Here is a 16,734-nt window from a genome sequence, read left to right as displayed (position 1 = left end):
AAGTTGTAGTTAAATCAAGAGTTGCATATTGTGGAGAAGAAAAGCATGTCCATCAATGAACATGCCTTAAAAGATCAAGGGCATTGTTGACTCCCTTTATCTGAGGAGAATGCCACTCCTACAGATATAAAGGCATTCAAGGATTGGAATCAGGGTGCAAGAAAAGTCATGTATTAGCTTTCAATTAGTGTCACAGACACTATGATAGGACACATACAGGATACAAACACTCTAGCAGTTGCATGGCAAAATCTGGTTCAGATGTTCTAGACTAACACAAAGGCAAGGAAGTTGTAGTTAAATCAAGAGTTGCATATTGTGGAGAAGAAAAGCATGTCCATCAATGAACATGCCTTAAAAGATCAAGGGCATTGTTGACTCCCTTGGGTCTATCAATGTATCAATAGAGGATGATGATTTGGTGAGTGTCTATCTAAATGGGCTTAGCAAAGAGTACAAGCCACTCAAGACCTCCATTGTAGTTAGGGAGAATATTCCTAACTTTCGCGACTTGATATCTATGATGATCATAGAAGAAAAGGCTTTAGGTGAGGATTATTTTTCACAAAGAAAGAACACATTGGAACAGGCCTTCTACTCTAATTCAGCTTAGAGGCAGAGGTAGAGGCCGTGTCGAGGCCAAGGTGGTGGCCGATAAGGAAATCAAAATTCTGGACAACAACAATCCAATGATTCACAACGGCAATCATACACAAGTGGAAGCTCTAGGCCAGTCTAGAGGAAGGGGCATTGGTTATGCTATGGAGCAAAAAGGTTATAGATGCTATAACCCTACCACTTGTGAGATGCGAGTAAGCAGAGATGTTAACTTCGATGACATGAGTAGCTGGTATGCACTAGTAGTGAAGGCAACAAAAGATGCAGATGTAAGAAGTGTTGATGTTGCACCACATGTAGAGCAGCAACTCGGGGGGGGCACTCGTATAAATATGTAAGTATCACGTGGGTTCAACAGAAGGACATTTTAAATATTTAAAAATTATAAAAATATATTTACAGAGGGGATTTATTTATTGTATTTTAAAAAAATTACAGATTTGAATAGGAAAGAATACATTATATTCACTAAAAAAATCACACATAAGGGATTTTTTAAATAGGCCTTGAACGCACGTGATATAGAGGATTTACATATAGTGACCCCCCCGAGAGCAGCAATCACAAGTGCTGAGTGGACCTAGGGAGTCCTCGAGCAGTGGATCCAATGTTAGCCCATGGTCAAGCAAGTTGAGGAATGATGCAAGTATACATGTATCATGGAAAGGCAAGGAAAAGGTAGATCAACCTTTTGTGCCTGATTTGTCAGTAGGTCACTCATATGTGTATGGTGACTCTAGTGGTTCTGAGCAGAGCCTTGATGAGAGGAGCTTGGCATTCCGTTTGTGGTGGTTATTCCTAGTGTAATGAGAACCATGGATGTTTTTGAAGATACCTGGCAGTGATCCAAGTGTACGCAAGTCTACGAGGGTTAGATAACGTGTTGGCAGGTTAAGATATGATGGATATACAGCCCATCATTATGCTTACATGGTAAAAGAAATACAAGAGGTTGAGCCCATTTGCTTTGATTAGAAATAAGAAATGGGAAGATGCCATGGATGAGGAGATGGCAACATTGGATGCAAATGCAACATGAGAGTTAGTGTCTTTGCCTAACGAAAAGAAGGCAATTGGATGTAAGTGGGTGTATAAAGTCAAGCACAATGCTGATGGTTCAGTGAGCAGGTACAAGGCAAGATTGGTTGCTAAGAGCTATGCATACATTTAGCCCGATTGCAAGAATGGCAACCATGAGAGCTGTCATTGCTATGGTTGTAGCGAAGGGTTGGTATTTACATCAAATGTATGTAACGAATGCTCTCTTGCATGGTGATTTACAAGAAGAAGTGTACATGATGCAACCACGAGGTTCTGAGAGTGATGCACATCCAAATTTTGTGTGTAGGTTACGCAAAGCCTTGTATGGCTTGAAGCAAGCACCTAGAGCATGGTCAAACAAGATCGGGGAGTATCTTGTTACCATTGGATTTCAGATATCCAATGTACATTTTTCACTATATGTGAAAAAAAAAGATAGAGGGATCATGCTATTAGTCATCTATGTGGATGACTTGATTATGGTGATAGTGATGCAGACATACAAGATGTCAGGATACTTTTGAAGTAGAAGTTTGAGATGAAGGATTTGGGTGAGCTGTAATATTTCTTAGGCATAGAAGTGGTGAGATCACCTCATGGCATTTTGCTACTGGAGAGACAGTATGGCTTGGACATGTTTTCCAAGTATGGTATGATAGGTTGTAATCCTATTTCAATGCCATTGGAGTAGAACACAAATCTTTCCGTAGATATAGGTGAGCCTTTGGAGGACCCCACTACATACAAGCGCATAGTGGGTAGTTGGTCTACATGACCATTACAAGGCCAAACTTGAGCTATGATGTTGGACTTGTGAGTCAATTTATGTAGGCCCCTAGGGAGCCACACTTGGATGCGGCCAGATGGATCCTCAGGTACATAAAGTCCATAGTTGATTATGGACTTTTCTATGAGGCTGGTACAGAGATACAATTGCATAGGTACACATATGCTGATTGGGTTGGTAGTATTGTAGACATGAGATCTACCAGTGGTTTGAAGTTCTCATTTGGGAGTGCTACTGTGAGTTGGAGCAGTAACAAGCAGCCAACAGTTGCCTTGTCGAGTACAAAGGCAGAGTATAGGGGTGTGGCTATGGTAGCTTGTGAGGTAGCTTGGTTTCAGAAGCTACTTGTGGTAACATGGGAGAGCCCGTGGATAGGGTAGCTGTCATACATTATGACAACATGAGCAGCATGCAGTTGGCCAGTAACCCAGTATATCATTCTAGAATGAAGCACATTGAGGTGCATTATCACGTTGTGAGGGAGAAGGTTCTAGCAGGAGATGTAGATCTGGTATATGTCAGCACAGAGGATCAGGTGACTGACATCTTCACGAAGGCATTGAGCACAGAGAAGCTCCACAGGTTTAGGAGCTTACTTGGAGTGCAGTGTGTGGAGTTGAGCTCGAGGGGGAGTGTTGAGATATTGAACTCAACTAGTGCTAGTGGACATTGATGACCCGCCTGGGTGATAGCTTTCGCATCTACACCACTCGCATGGTTGGTGAGATAACAGGCTGTGTGACAGCCATTTTAGATTACTAGAGACTGGCATAGTTATAGTGCACCAGCTCATTTAGTGGGGTTCACATTATAGACCGACCCTTGTATATAATAGTTGAGTACTAACCTATATAGTTCAGCTATCCATCTCTCTCGTGTCTTGCTCTCTCTTGTGTGTGTTTGTCTGCTTGCGAGGGTTTGAAGCTCTCCCTCTCCCCCACATTCTCTTTATTTCTTAAGGCAAAGCTTATGGCTAACGCCTTAATCACGAAGCTCTTATGCCTACAAGTCAATTCTTACTATCCATAGAGTTATCCAAATGCAATGCAACTAATCAAGCAATATAGCAGAACCTGCCAATTAGAGGATAAGGAAGAGACTGAGAGTGTAAATAATCCAAAATGAAAATAATAGATTGCCGATGTACATCCTTCACTATCAATGACTGAGATTGACCACCAGCATAGAACAAAGAGTTCCTAGAACACCAAATCTCCCATAAACATACATATCTACAAGCTGTGAAAGCAACTAGCTATTCTAGAGTTGAAGCACAAAGAAATCCAATCAATCAATTGGGCCAATGAACCCTGATAATACCTAAGCAGCCCATAAACCACCTTGACATCGATACCCAGAAAGACCTAAGAGGAGAACAATGCAAAAATAAATGTAACATAGATTCCTTAGCTGCAAAGCATCTATGGCACATTGGGGATGCCATATTCCTTTCTGCCATTTTTACTCTTGTAGGAATTGCACCAATCATGACTCTCCATAAAAAACAAGTGACCCTCTTGAGTAGCCCTGTGTTCCATAAAGTATGAAATTGTTATTGCTAGAAACTAGAGGACCATTTGACTTTCCACATACGATTCAATGCAGTATGCCAATTAGGTGATGAGATTAAAATATCATATAAAGACTTGGACTTTGGAGCACTAAAAGGACTACCAGAAGCCCAGTGCCAATCAAATACCAAAGAACTCAAAAGATGTTGAGTATTGCTAGGTAAGTTCCAGACAACCTTGTCCATGATCTGAATCATAAAGTTAGCCTGAACAGAAGACAAGGCATACATCACTTTCAACTGATGAGGATCTCTCCAGCCAAGGAAAGGGCCATCCCAAACATCCATCAAAGTTTGAATACCTTTGTTGTGTATAACTCTAGCTAATTTAATATTGAGAAATGCTAGAGGGGAAGGAAAGAAAGGTCCCCACCAAAGACTCTAAAAAAACAAAGAGTACCAGAAGTCCTTGGGGAACCATCCCAGATGAGCAAATGAACGAGTTGTTTCCACATGTCAATCAGAAACTGGGCAAAGGGTGATGCTTTCAAGTGAACAGGAGCCCATGACACCACCCTATTAAACCATGACAAAGGTTTCCATCTACCACCTTCAATACAAATAATTGCTAATCCAAAGATTTCAATATGATGGACCAAATTTGAACTTGTTGCATAAAAGAGGCAAAAAACTTTGCATTCACAGCTATAGAGTGAGTTTGAGCATGAAGAATACCTAGGCTAGCAAATATCGTAGGTCTAGTTACCCTATCCCAAGCTATCCAAGCCATATGTCTTTTAGTAGAAGATCTCCTCCAAAGAAATGCCCTAACCTTTGGAAGAATTTCTTTTCAATGAACCTTCTTGAAGTGAACCAAGGTATAAAATAACTGAATATAAGGCAATAAAATGGAATTAATCACCTTAACCCTTCCAACAAGATTGAGGAAATGAAAATACCATTTCTGAATTTTATTCAAAATTCTCTGCAACGCCCACTGCACTAGTTGGTTGTTAGTCACCTGAACCCCAAGAGGTGCCCCTAAATGTCTGAATATCGTGCCCTCGGAGACTACATTACCATCCCAACATGAAACATCAAAAGAGTCATCTTCTGAAAGAGATCATTCTGGACTTAAAAATGTTACACTTGGACCCAGAGGCTTTGACAAACATTTCCACTAATTTTAATGACTTCCGTACATTCTGAGAAGTAGCTTGTAAAAACAATAAAGAATCATCAGCAAAGCACTTGATCAAAAGTTGTTGAGAAGAAGACACTTTTAACCCTTGAATAATACCCAATTCGGCTGTATTCTCTAAGGCGAAAATGAGAGGGTGAGTCACCATAGCAAACAACATAGGGGCAAGTGGACAACCCTGACAAATAGATCTATTAAGATCAAACTCACCAACCATTACACCATTCAGTAAAAGAGCAGATGATGCACCTTTGCATAAGACCAAAATTATGTTTACAATCCTTTGACCAAACCCAAGCTTAGTCAACACAGCAAGGAGAAAAGACCACTGAACCCTATCATAAGCCTTCTCTAGGTTAAGTTGTAAGAGAACACACTTTTAAGCAGTTTTGTGGGCCACCTCACCGCCCAACAAGGTAGCATAGATGTTATCATAAATTGACCTTCCTTTGATGTTATCATAAATTGACCTTCCTTTGATGAAACCATGCTAATGTTGTGAAACTACTTTGGCTAACACCGGAGATAACCTAGCTACAACCACCTTAGCAAAGATCTTGTATAAAACAGACATCATCGAAATAGGTTTCAAATGTTAAAAGGAGGAAGCTGCTACCTGTTTGGGAATCAGTCTGATTAAGTCCTTTTTGATGGAAAATTCAAGTTTACCAAAGAGATAAAAGCACTATTCAGCATATAAGAAATCGATGTAACCAAAAGCTCCCATAATTTTAAGAAGAACTCAATAGTTAAACCGTCCCAACCAGGGGCTTTATCCTTTCCAACAAGATGAGTTAATGCCTTATAACATGACCATCATCTCAGGGACCATGAACGTTGCATCAAGGTGAAAGGGTCTACCCAGGCCCTTCACACATCAGCCTAGACCGCCTGTATATCAGCAGTACCCATAGCAAGGAGTCTACCCTTGGGTACCACATGGGACCACAAGGGGTACATCTAAACCCACTAATCAGACAAGGGCCTCCCATGGTATATTATCCTCTTGGCCCCATTCCTCCACCAGCCCTTCCTCAAACCACTCCTGTACTAGCCATGGCAGGACTAACGCCAGAAATGTTGAGATTGGACATGGAAATGGGGAGGGGTTGGCTGTTGGTATCACACCTCTAGCACCAGTACAACGTGCACTTGCACCAAGGTTAGAGTAAAATAAACTCGCAAAAATCTCAAAGATTGTTAAAATTTCTGATGGGATTGGAGAGCAGATCACACATTTAGAGATGTTTAATCAAATTTGTGATGCCTTTGGCCATGTGGAAGATCAAGTTAAGGTGAGTGCCTTTGGCCTCACCCTTAATGGCAAAGCAGGCCAATGATTCAGGTCCTTGAAGACTAAGGACAAGGCCACCTTTGAAGCTTTGAAAGAGGCTTTCAAGTTTGGGTATTCTTGCCAAGGTACCAAGTGGAGCCCTATTGAACAGCTTCATAATGTAAGGCAGAAGGAAGGAGAAACCATTAGAGACTACATCAAAAGAGTTCGATATCTCCACTCACACTGTAGTGCCAGAGACAAGTTCTCTAATGAAAGACTAATAAGGAGATTTCTAGAGGGTCTTGATGATGGCGTGCCCTTACACAACTCATTGTATGCCTTGGGCCATACCTCCTTTAAGCAATGTTGCAGGAGTGCTATGGATTTCGAGGACAAGTTCAAGGGAACACGTTCGCAAGAACTCCACACAAAGGCACATTGGAAGCTTCCTTCAAGACTACCAACACAAAGCCTAACGGTAAACAAGGAGTCCATGATGCCAAGACAAAACATTGAGCAATTGGTCACTGCTTTAATGCAGCAAATTACCTGGCAATGGAGAACCGGCCGCCAAGGTATGAACTAGGGAGGCCAACCTCATCTTTATCCCTTGTATGGTTTCCAACCTGTCAAGACATCCCCACTCACATTGCGACTTCACAAGATGCTACCCCACCAACCCGGTAACCTAACTAACACAGCTAACACTACTGATAAAATTCCACAAGGGCTTACCATCTCGCCTTTGGGTACCGAAAGACGCTTCTTGCAACAAGGTTACTATAGGGGCAAATCTCAATTATGGATCCCCAAAAGATCCAAACATCCCCTTCATCCATAGCCACCCAAAGCTCCTCATTCTCAATGTCGGCAACACATTCTCCAAACTTAAGCCTATAGGGTACAAGACAAATGCAGGCCTGAGCACTTTGTAGGGAATTCCAACCCTCAACCAAACCCTCAAGTATACCCAAAACCAACTCCCTGGTGGCGGATCCCCAAATCTCTCCTACAAGCCCAACAGTTCTATGAGGGAAATCATCACATTTGGTTCCCCGAATCTCCCCAACCTTGACTTCCACGCTATGTCACTCAGCAGTCCCCTACCCTTTGATGGCTGCCCAAGGTAACATCCACCGTAAAGACTACCTAGGAAAAAGGAAAGCAGAAACTCCATAGTGACACTATAACCCCCATGTTGCCCCACTCTGATAGAGCTCCTTAACGATATACCTTCAATGTTAGCAACCCCCCACCTTTCATTGTGAGGCTACAACAATAGAGTACAACAATGCCATCATCACCTCCCTCAGTCTCAGGTACTTCCTTGCCAACCACTTCAGAATCCCTCAAGGAAGTGTTACCTACCACCTCACAATCACCTAATTGGAATTGACTTTTTATTTTGGCAAATTGGGCACACTGTTAGTACAAAACCCGCTATGGGGTGCCAACAGCATAGCCTTTGGGTACAAAACCTGTTTCAGGGTGCCCTCTCATCCTGGAGGCGCGAACGCCTATTCCCTTCCCAAATCAAAAGTTGTGCCCATTCACTCTTGTATATATTGTTGCCATGGCTGTTTGCTTATTTGTCATGCCCGTTTATTGAGCTTGCCGTGCCCGTTTGTTTCCCTAATTCAACTACCACGTCTGTTCCATGTGAGTGCCATGGTCATTCCTTGGATTTGCCACATCCGTGTACCCTTCTGCCAAACCTATAAATAGGGACCCCACCCCCTCATTTCCTCACTTTCAACTCTTCCCGTAGCAAAACTATTGGAATTTTTTCTCTCAAGCTTTCACACTCACCCACCAGTGAGCACAATGTTAGGCGCATCCGACTCCTCCTCCCAAGAGGTTCTTTGTCACACCTCTATTTGAAGGAAGCGACTTACAGGTGGCCGATTCAAGGAGTACACTAAGCACCCCCACCCAGTTCTCTCGTCTCGGAGAAGCTCTCATGAAGCAGGTCAACGAGCATACAGTAAATTCCCTTATGAAAAACAACCATAAGGTGGAGCGCAAGCTTCTTTATTACACACGGTCGTGTTACAAGGTTGTGGCCTTCAGACCCCGCTAGGGTGCAGAAGCTGGAACAGCTTAGTTTGGGAAGATTGCCCCAACCTTAGAAACATGGGGGGGGGGCTGGACCTATAAAACACTTTATACTTCATAGAGACTTATGACGCCAATCTCAGCATACTAGCGAGGTCATGGATAACGAGAGCCAAAAGCACTAGGTGCAGCTCAATCTGCAATTGATTCGAGATGCTTTGTCACTCCCCCATATAGACCAACCATACGTCAGACTTACCACCAATGCATCGAAGTTGACCCGAGGTTTATTCAGAGGAAGCCCCAACAAGGATGGTGTCGAATGGGCAAATATTATGCAAGAAGATCTTGTCATGCCAGCCTGAGCATTGCAATTCTTACTCACCCCACAAGGTGGACAAACCGCTTCAGTCGTTGTAGCATGACTACCTTAGATCGGATGCACCAAGGTCAGATGGTGAACTGGGCCAATTATCTTTTCAGAGAGCTGCACGCAGTCTTCTCCAATCCCTAAGGGAAGCTAGAAATCGCTACACTGCCTCTACCACAGTGCTCTATTACGCAATCGACCAGGAAAAGTTACCCCGGGCAATCCAGCTAAGCAGCCCAGATGCAGTGGTCATTTATTTTCCCTCTCCATCTACTTCTCATAACCCCCCAGCAGCAAAGATGCCCCATCATGAGCCCAAAGTCATGGAATAGGCTCCTCCACCACCCAGCCCACCACGTCCAACACAAGAAGAGAAAGCAACTTGCTAACCAAGAAGGCCGTCAAAGAGGAAGAGTGATAGAAACAAGAGTCCTTCAATAGGAATCTCCTTGAGACACCCCCTCCAGAACGCTTCATAGACATGCCATCATAAGAAGAGGCATGCCCTTCCTCCCACAAAGCAACATAGAACACAGTTAACACTCTCTGTTGGGCACGCTCCTCCGGAAGCTTCAGTTCCGGCCAAGCCTATGCAAAAAGTGTACATGCGGCCCATAGAGATGTACCAAACTTTCCTCTTGGATTCTCCCACATGGCACGAGAGCTCATCACACAGATGACTGACTGCCTTTACCATCAGCAAGAGGTGGCCCAGGTTTCCCAATGAGAGATGCTGTTAGCCAAGGCCCAAGAAAGGGTTGTGTTTGAAGAGCTATTCCAAACCAACTTCTAGTATATGTAGCCGCCGCAAACTAAGTTTGATGAGAGCAGACGCAACAATTAGGCCACACCCTAGCCTGAATCACAGACCTCCAGGAGCATACTGACTTGGGGCCATGAAGCAGCATAGAGGGCACATCATGAGCTATCTATTATCGAGGTCCTGCACCAAGAGGTCCAGAGTAGGCCCCAAACATTTGAAGACCTCCTTTCTTGCACTGAGAAAGATTTCATGCACCACTCGGAGATCTCAGAGGCAACAGTCAAGAAAACTCGAAGAGCACCTTGGAGAGGTTGAGGCCAGGGGAGCCCAACCCCCTTCCACTGACTCTTCTCCCTCTTCCAGTACTTTAGACTGCAAGGTGGATGCTCTGATAGACACCGCAACAAACGAAGCTTGCACTCTTATCCCTCCCACCACACAGACACCCTATTAGTTCATCGACCTCCATTTGTGGAGTGTTTGCTTAAACCTCTTAACATAATCTTTATCTTGATGAACCCCTCTCTTGCGATAAATTTACCTACCTCCTCACTAAACTCCCTATACAAAGCATAACCCTCATTTCCCATTTCTTCTTCCATGGCCTTCTTTCCTTCCAATACCCTCACGAGTTTTATGAACTCCCCCAACATCCTCTCCAGGCTACCCTTACTTGCTGGTTCCAGCTTTTACATTTTGGACTCCCTTCTAACCTAGTAGAATTCATCGACCTGTTTGTCTCTGACGACTTATGCCCCCACCCCTACCCCTCTCAAATCTCCGTAAGAGCACTCAATTACTTACAGGATGTTGTCAACTGGCAGGTCGTCACAACAGTGCTTATCTTTCTCTCCGAGCGGACGATCACCCCCCTTATACCCCAGAAGGCCTGATGATACTGTACGAGAGGTGCTTCAAGGCACATCGAAGTAATGGCATCAACTGGCATCTTCCAGTTTGATGATGTACACGTAGCCTTTCCACTCAAATTCACCGTCGAGACGAAGCTACTCTGCGCGGTCACTTTCTTTCATGCCCATGGCCCTGTAGATGCTACTGAAGCTGGCCCTATCCCAGATGACAACAACAGAGGTGATGATGGGTAGGGTAGCTTGCCACCTCCATCCCCATGAACCTCTTCTCCCCCACCTCCCCTATCACCACCCATCTCATCCGCTGCACCTCCTAGCCACCAACCCCCACTGCCACCACCCCCCTCTAGCACCTCTACCCTTCCCCTTTTTCATGCATGATCTTCTTCTCCCCCCATCCATGTTCCCACCCCACCCCCCTCACCAACTTTCTTATCCCTCTAGCTCAGAATGCACACAGCATTCAGAGACATACCCTCCACATCCACTAAACCCCCACCAATCCTAGATGCCAGCCTCGCCACAAAACCCTCAACCTCAACAAACCCCACCAATCCTTGACGCCAGCCTCACCACAAAACCCTCAACGTCAACAACCCCTCCACCCCTGTCTCGCTGACTTAGCAGCCCCTCGCAGAGAACCTCGAAGGGGAGATCCTGCCACCGCCACCTTCGGAGCGTGAGGAGGTCAACCCCCTATAATATCTAGCACACAGAGGTAGAATATAGAGGAGCCGCCTATGGCTGCATGTGAGGTGGTATGGATGAAAAAGCTACTCGAAGATTGGGAATAGCAATCTGATGAGAAAGTTGTCATACATTGTGACAACATGATGAGTAGCATACAGTTGGCAAGCAATCTGATCTATCATGCGAGGACCAAACACATAGAGGTCCACTATCATTTCATCACGGAGAAAGCATTGGATTGGAAAGATAGAGTTGATATATGTGAAGACCAAAGAGAAGGTTGCAGATATCTTTGAGTACTTTAGAGATAGGCTTGGAGTACATGAGATGGATATGGTGAGCTTAAGGGGGAGTGTTGAGAATGTAAGCTCATCGGGATCTGGTGGATGGTGGTAGCATGTGGACCCCAGTCTAGTGGAGCGTGTGTGGATAATAATGGGCGCGTCCAACTGGCCAAGTGTGTGGAAGTTAGACTTAGGTTATTTCAATGTGAACTTATCATCAGTAGGAAAAATGTGCTCTGTTTTGTGGTGTGCAATGAAGGAAAGCCATGGAGCTTCTCTATCTTGTATGTGTTGATGGTTTGAGATAATGAGAGTTAATTATGGTTTTTCTCTCTACCCTGGTGTCAATCTCCTTTCTCTTTTCAAGGGTGGTATGTGAGCTCATTAGATTAAGGGAGAGATCATGTGTGCGTGTCTATTGTCACTTATTGGAGATTCAAAAGATGATGCAAAATGTGTGATTTAAGAAATGGTGTCGAAGTGAGCCCTTGTGGCTATGTATACTATACTTCACCTCCCCTTTTTTAAGATAGATTATTATGAAAGATTTGGCGTGTTGTTTTTGGAGCTTATTATCTTTATTCGTTTTCTTAATCCACTGCTCCTTAGCTATGTTGATTAGAATCCTAGAACTTTCTTTGATCTTCCATAGCCCCATGTTTTTTAATTGATAAAAGGGCCTATGAGATGAAAGTGGTTCAAAAGATATACAAGAAATAAGAGTGCCCTAAACCTACCATGATAAAAGATAAAAATTTTGGGTTATTATGAGTAGGTTTTTTTACTACATTACAAATTTCTCATGCTCACACAAACCTATTGTTTAGTGTGTACATAGAAATATGAAGTTATCATGAGTATAGACTCACATAAACCATTAATGCTCACATAAATTTATACAGTAACACTTTATACTATACACAATGCACACATGTGTACAAGTGTGCATGCACACATAAACACACACACACACACACACACACACACACATACATAAAGATTATATTAGGGAGTTTGGGAAAATCTCCATACTTTGGGAATTCCAAATGGTGGCACTTTTGAATCTATGTATTAGAGTACCTTTAACACACCAACTCTAAATTAGAGTACCTTTTGAATCTACTTATCAGAGTACCTTTAGAACACCAACTCTAAATTTGTCTCGGAGATTGTAGCCTACACATCAAGAGTTTTACAACCATATATGCCTCATGAGGGGGTTTTGACAAAGATTAATAGGGTTGACCGTGCTCCCCATTTGTGAATCTCTGCAAAGTGGGAATTTGGAATTCCTATTATTTTCTTCATGCATACATACATAAATATATGTATGTGTGTGTGTATGTATATAAATGCATATATGTATATATATATGTATATGTATATATATATATGTATATGTATATGTATATGTATATGTATATGTGTGTGTGTGTGTGTGTGTGTGTGTGTGTGTGTGTGTATATATATATGTATATGTATATGTATATGTGTGTGTGTGTGTGTGTGTGTGTGTGTGGATATGTATGCATATATATGTATGGATATATATATATATATGTATGTATGTATGTATATAGATGTATATATGTATGTATGTATATATATATATATATATATATATGTATGTATGTATGTATATATATGTATGTATATATATATGTATGTATATATATATATATATATATATATATAGAGAGAGAGAGAGAGAGAGAGAGTATGCATATATGTATACATACATACATACATACATATATACATACATACATATATATATATATATATATATATATATATAGAGAGAGAGAGAGAGAGAGAGGAGGAGGAGGAGGAGGAGGAGGAGGAAGGAGGAGGAAGGAGAAGTTAAGAAAAATGAAAGCTTTATGAGATTAGATAAAAGCTCATAAGGGCCTATGGAGGTAAAGATAAATACACACAATGTGTAAGAAAATAAAAAATCCCTCTAGACATACAATGGCAAAAGCTAAAAATATATTGGAGAATGAGGTGGGGTGCGCATGTGAACTCCACATGATCGATGTGAAGCCTTGAAGCATCTTGATCGTACTTTCCTTAGCAAGGATATGAGCTCTCCTTTTGCTAAAGTGATGGATTCACTTAAATATGCTTGTGGATCTCATTTTTTGAGGGTTTTTTTTACACAAAAAGAACATGTAAATGATTCCTCTTCTAATCTTTGGTAGGTGGTTGTGTTTTCAACAACCACTTGTATGATAGTTGTGAAAATGACTCCTCATGGTGGAGGCCTCTTGAGTGTGGCTTGTTATTTCTTCTCTATGGCATCTCCCTCTATGATTTCAAGTTTGCCAATGAATGGTGTAGCATTGGTTGGCTTTGATTTTCTCGTCTCCTTTACCCAATTACATGTCCCTATAAGCCGTTGAATGCACACAGACACATACAAGTGTGTGTGTGCACATCATGTCCCTCTACGCCTTTGTAGCTTATGTGTGTGCGAACATACAAGTGTGTGCATGTTCGCACACACACACACACACACACACACACACATGTGTGTGTGTGTATATATAGCCTAGGTGAGTGTTAGATTGAATTTGTGGGATAAGTGTATGAATTGACCCATCCTTCCTGATATTTACAAGAGCTGTTCAAATTTTATCATTGCATTTCTTTATAAATATTGACCTGTCCTTCCTAATATTTACAAGAGCTGTTCAAATTTCATCATTGCATTTCTTTATAAATATCAAGGTCGATGTATCTGTAATTACCTAGAACCCTCATAAGTCTACGAGGATTCAAAATCTTAGAATGCAAGAACTATGCTCAAATTCTACACCAACATTGGCAAAGTTTAAGACCATGATTTTGGAAATCTATAGAAACAATCTTAGGTCTAGTGATATCTTGACTTCTCTCCTTGGGAGCAAGCTCCAAAAACTAATGCTTTGAATTTTCCAACAACAACATTAATCCTAGGATCATTAAAGCGTAGGAGTTGGTGAAAAGTGTTCCTTCACAAGGTTATAATCTTTTAAGCTTGGTAGGGGGTGGTGCATGTGGCCAAGATAGTACTTGGAAACATGCGCTTGCATAGGGATATGCGGAGATCACGAGATCAGTGTGGAAAGGGGAAGCAAAATAAGACTTGAAAACAAGCACGATATACATGGCCTTCTTGCCAAAAAGCCAACTCACATAGTATTCAATGCAGGATACTGAGGATCTAGTAGCGCGAGATGGTTGGTTTGTTATGAAGCTTCCTTTCATTCTCTCTTTTGTAGAGGGAAGCAAAATCCAACTGAGCAGAGAAATCAAAGGGCTTCAAGTGTTGTCGGCTGGTAATCATGCAAAGCGGGCCCATGCAATGCTATCTCACTTCTTGTGTGTGTGTGTGTGTGTGTGTGTGGAGCCTATTTTTTGCTCTATCATTTATTCAAATGGAAAATGCATTTAATCAAATCGTAGGCTGCATTAAGTCTTATTAACTGTGTTGATCAATACTGTATATATGTAATATATTATATCCTCTTGTTGAGTTGATCAATACTGTATGATCATATACGATGGAGACACTGGACCCCTTTTACTTAATATCACTGTACAGTGTAGTGGTACGCTGCCATAATGGTTGTTGAGCGAGCGTGCAAGCTGTAGTAGAGCTAGCACACTATCATTAATAAGACTGTTCCGACACATGTAAAAGTTTGAGGTCATATTCATACTATAAAACGAGTGCTTCTATACCTTCCTTTACGTGTGTGTGTGTGTGTGTGTGTGTGTGAGAGAGAGAGAGAGAGAGAGAGAGAGAGAGAGAGTGAACCCAATAGCCTTGTGTGTGTGTGTGTGTGTGTGTGTGTGAGACTGTGGGGGGGAGAGAGCGAGAGAGAGAGAGAGAGAGAGAGAACCCAACAGCCTTGTGATCCCAAGCATTTCAATTGTAGTTTCAGTGGATTGCCGTATATACCAATTAGCCACTGTTTGGATTGTGTGTGTGTGTGAGGAGAACACCACCACAACAGTAAGCTAAAGCAGGCATTCTGCTTCAAGAAGTGCATTATGAGGATCAATTCCCTCCTTTGTGTTGCTTTCTGCATTGCCATCTTTAGCCTTGTACCCACCTTGGCTCGTAAACACCTTACTCAAGTTGCGCCTAAAGGTTTGTAATCATGTCTTGCTTTGATCAGTAACTCCTTTTTAATCATTGCTATTTTGATCCACTTGAACACTATCTCTTTCTTTTAATCATTCCTGTTTGATCCCATCTTTTGTGTGGTTTTCCTTGTCATATACTAAAACTGCATGTTGCACTACTTAAGTGATCTTACATTACAATAATTGACTATATCAAGTTATTAACTTGATTGTTTTCTTAAGTTATTATGCAGGCGCATGCACCAATGGTACTATTAACCTTGATGGGAATTTCCACCAACAAAACCCACACACATTAAGAGGTCTTGGAATCAAAACGAAGGATCAAAAGGTGGCACCATTAGAGAGGAACACAAGGAGGTCCACATCTAGGAAGGTACACCGAATTACTGGTTTCAAATAAGGTTTAACCTAACTATGGATTTCATTTTGTTCTATGACAAGTTATAAGATCAACAATTAAGGGCCCTTAAATATCTATTTATTTTTTCGTTAATTATTGCAGCATATTGTCAAAGGCAAGGAGGAGAGACTGTTGGCTATTGCTGAGGTGGATTACGCCGCCCCAAGGACCCATCCTCCAACTGAACCTCCTCGCAAGTAATAAATAAGCAAAGCACATTTTGATTAATTAAGCACCATTACGCTACCATGTTATAGAGGAGACAATCAAGGCGACGGAATTTCAATTGTAATTTATGAAATATGTTATAGCCAATGTGCATTGTTTTGTACAAACGTATTTTATTATTATTATAATTGACAGCCCCATGTTTTTCAAGAGAGAAATAAACATTCTTTCTTAGATAATAATTGAATGTGACTTGTATTAAATTAATGCTAATTTCTTTTCGTGCATAAGGAGATCTCCATCACATCACATCACCTTTGAGATGTGTATGTGTATGGCCACCACGTACCTTTGAGATGTGTATGTGTATGGGCTTTTATAAAAAGTGCATATCTCATCAACCATACCTTCATTTTAGTTTTGAGCAACCAAGAAAGGGTGTTACACACGTTTTCCTTTGACATTTCATATTTAGGGAGCATCCAATTGAATGATTGGATTCAGAATAATAACAATTGGCTTCAACACTATTCTGAATCTGTAAGCAGACGCCCAAGTT

At 41.8% G+C, this 16,734-nt stretch overlaps 1 protein-coding gene across 1 annotated transcript; it reads left to right on the top strand.

Annotated features, from left to right (window-relative positions):
* The first annotated feature begins 15,231 nt into the window (after positions 1–15,231).
* Positions 15,232–16,384, top strand: LOC147615990 (uncharacterized). The gene is made up of 3 exons (XM_086778042.1): positions 15,232–15,608; positions 15,838–15,980; positions 16,110–16,384. The coding sequence occupies exons 1-3, from the start codon at positions 15,509–15,511 to the stop codon at positions 16,206–16,208; spliced, it is 342 nt and encodes a 113-aa protein (XP_086634168.1). The 5' UTR covers positions 15,232–15,508; the 3' UTR covers positions 16,209–16,384.
* Positions 16,385–16,734: the final 350 nt, after the last annotated feature.

Source organism: Cibotium barometz, chromosome 39, assembly GCF_041138505.1.
Source record: "Cibotium barometz isolate CiBa-2024 chromosome 39, ASM4113850v1, whole genome shotgun sequence".
Lineage (NCBI taxonomy): Eukaryota > Viridiplantae > Streptophyta > Polypodiopsida > Cyatheales > Cibotiaceae > Cibotium > Cibotium barometz.
The sequence above is the reverse complement of the archived record's forward strand: the minus strand, read 5'-3'. Positions and strand labels throughout refer to the sequence as shown.

Coding starts and splice junctions, on each gene's coding strand:
- LOC147615990 (XM_086778042.1), top strand. CDS start 15,509: ATGAGGATCAATTCCCTCCTTTGTGTTGCTTTCTGCATTGCCATCTTT. Junction 15,609..15,837: donor TACTCAAGTTGCGCCTAAAG/GTTTGTAATCAT, acceptor GTTATTATGCAG/GCGCATGCACCAATGGTACT. Junction 15,981..16,109: donor GGAGGTCCACATCTAGGAAG/GTACACCGAATT, acceptor TAATTATTGCAG/CATATTGTCAAAGGCAAGGA.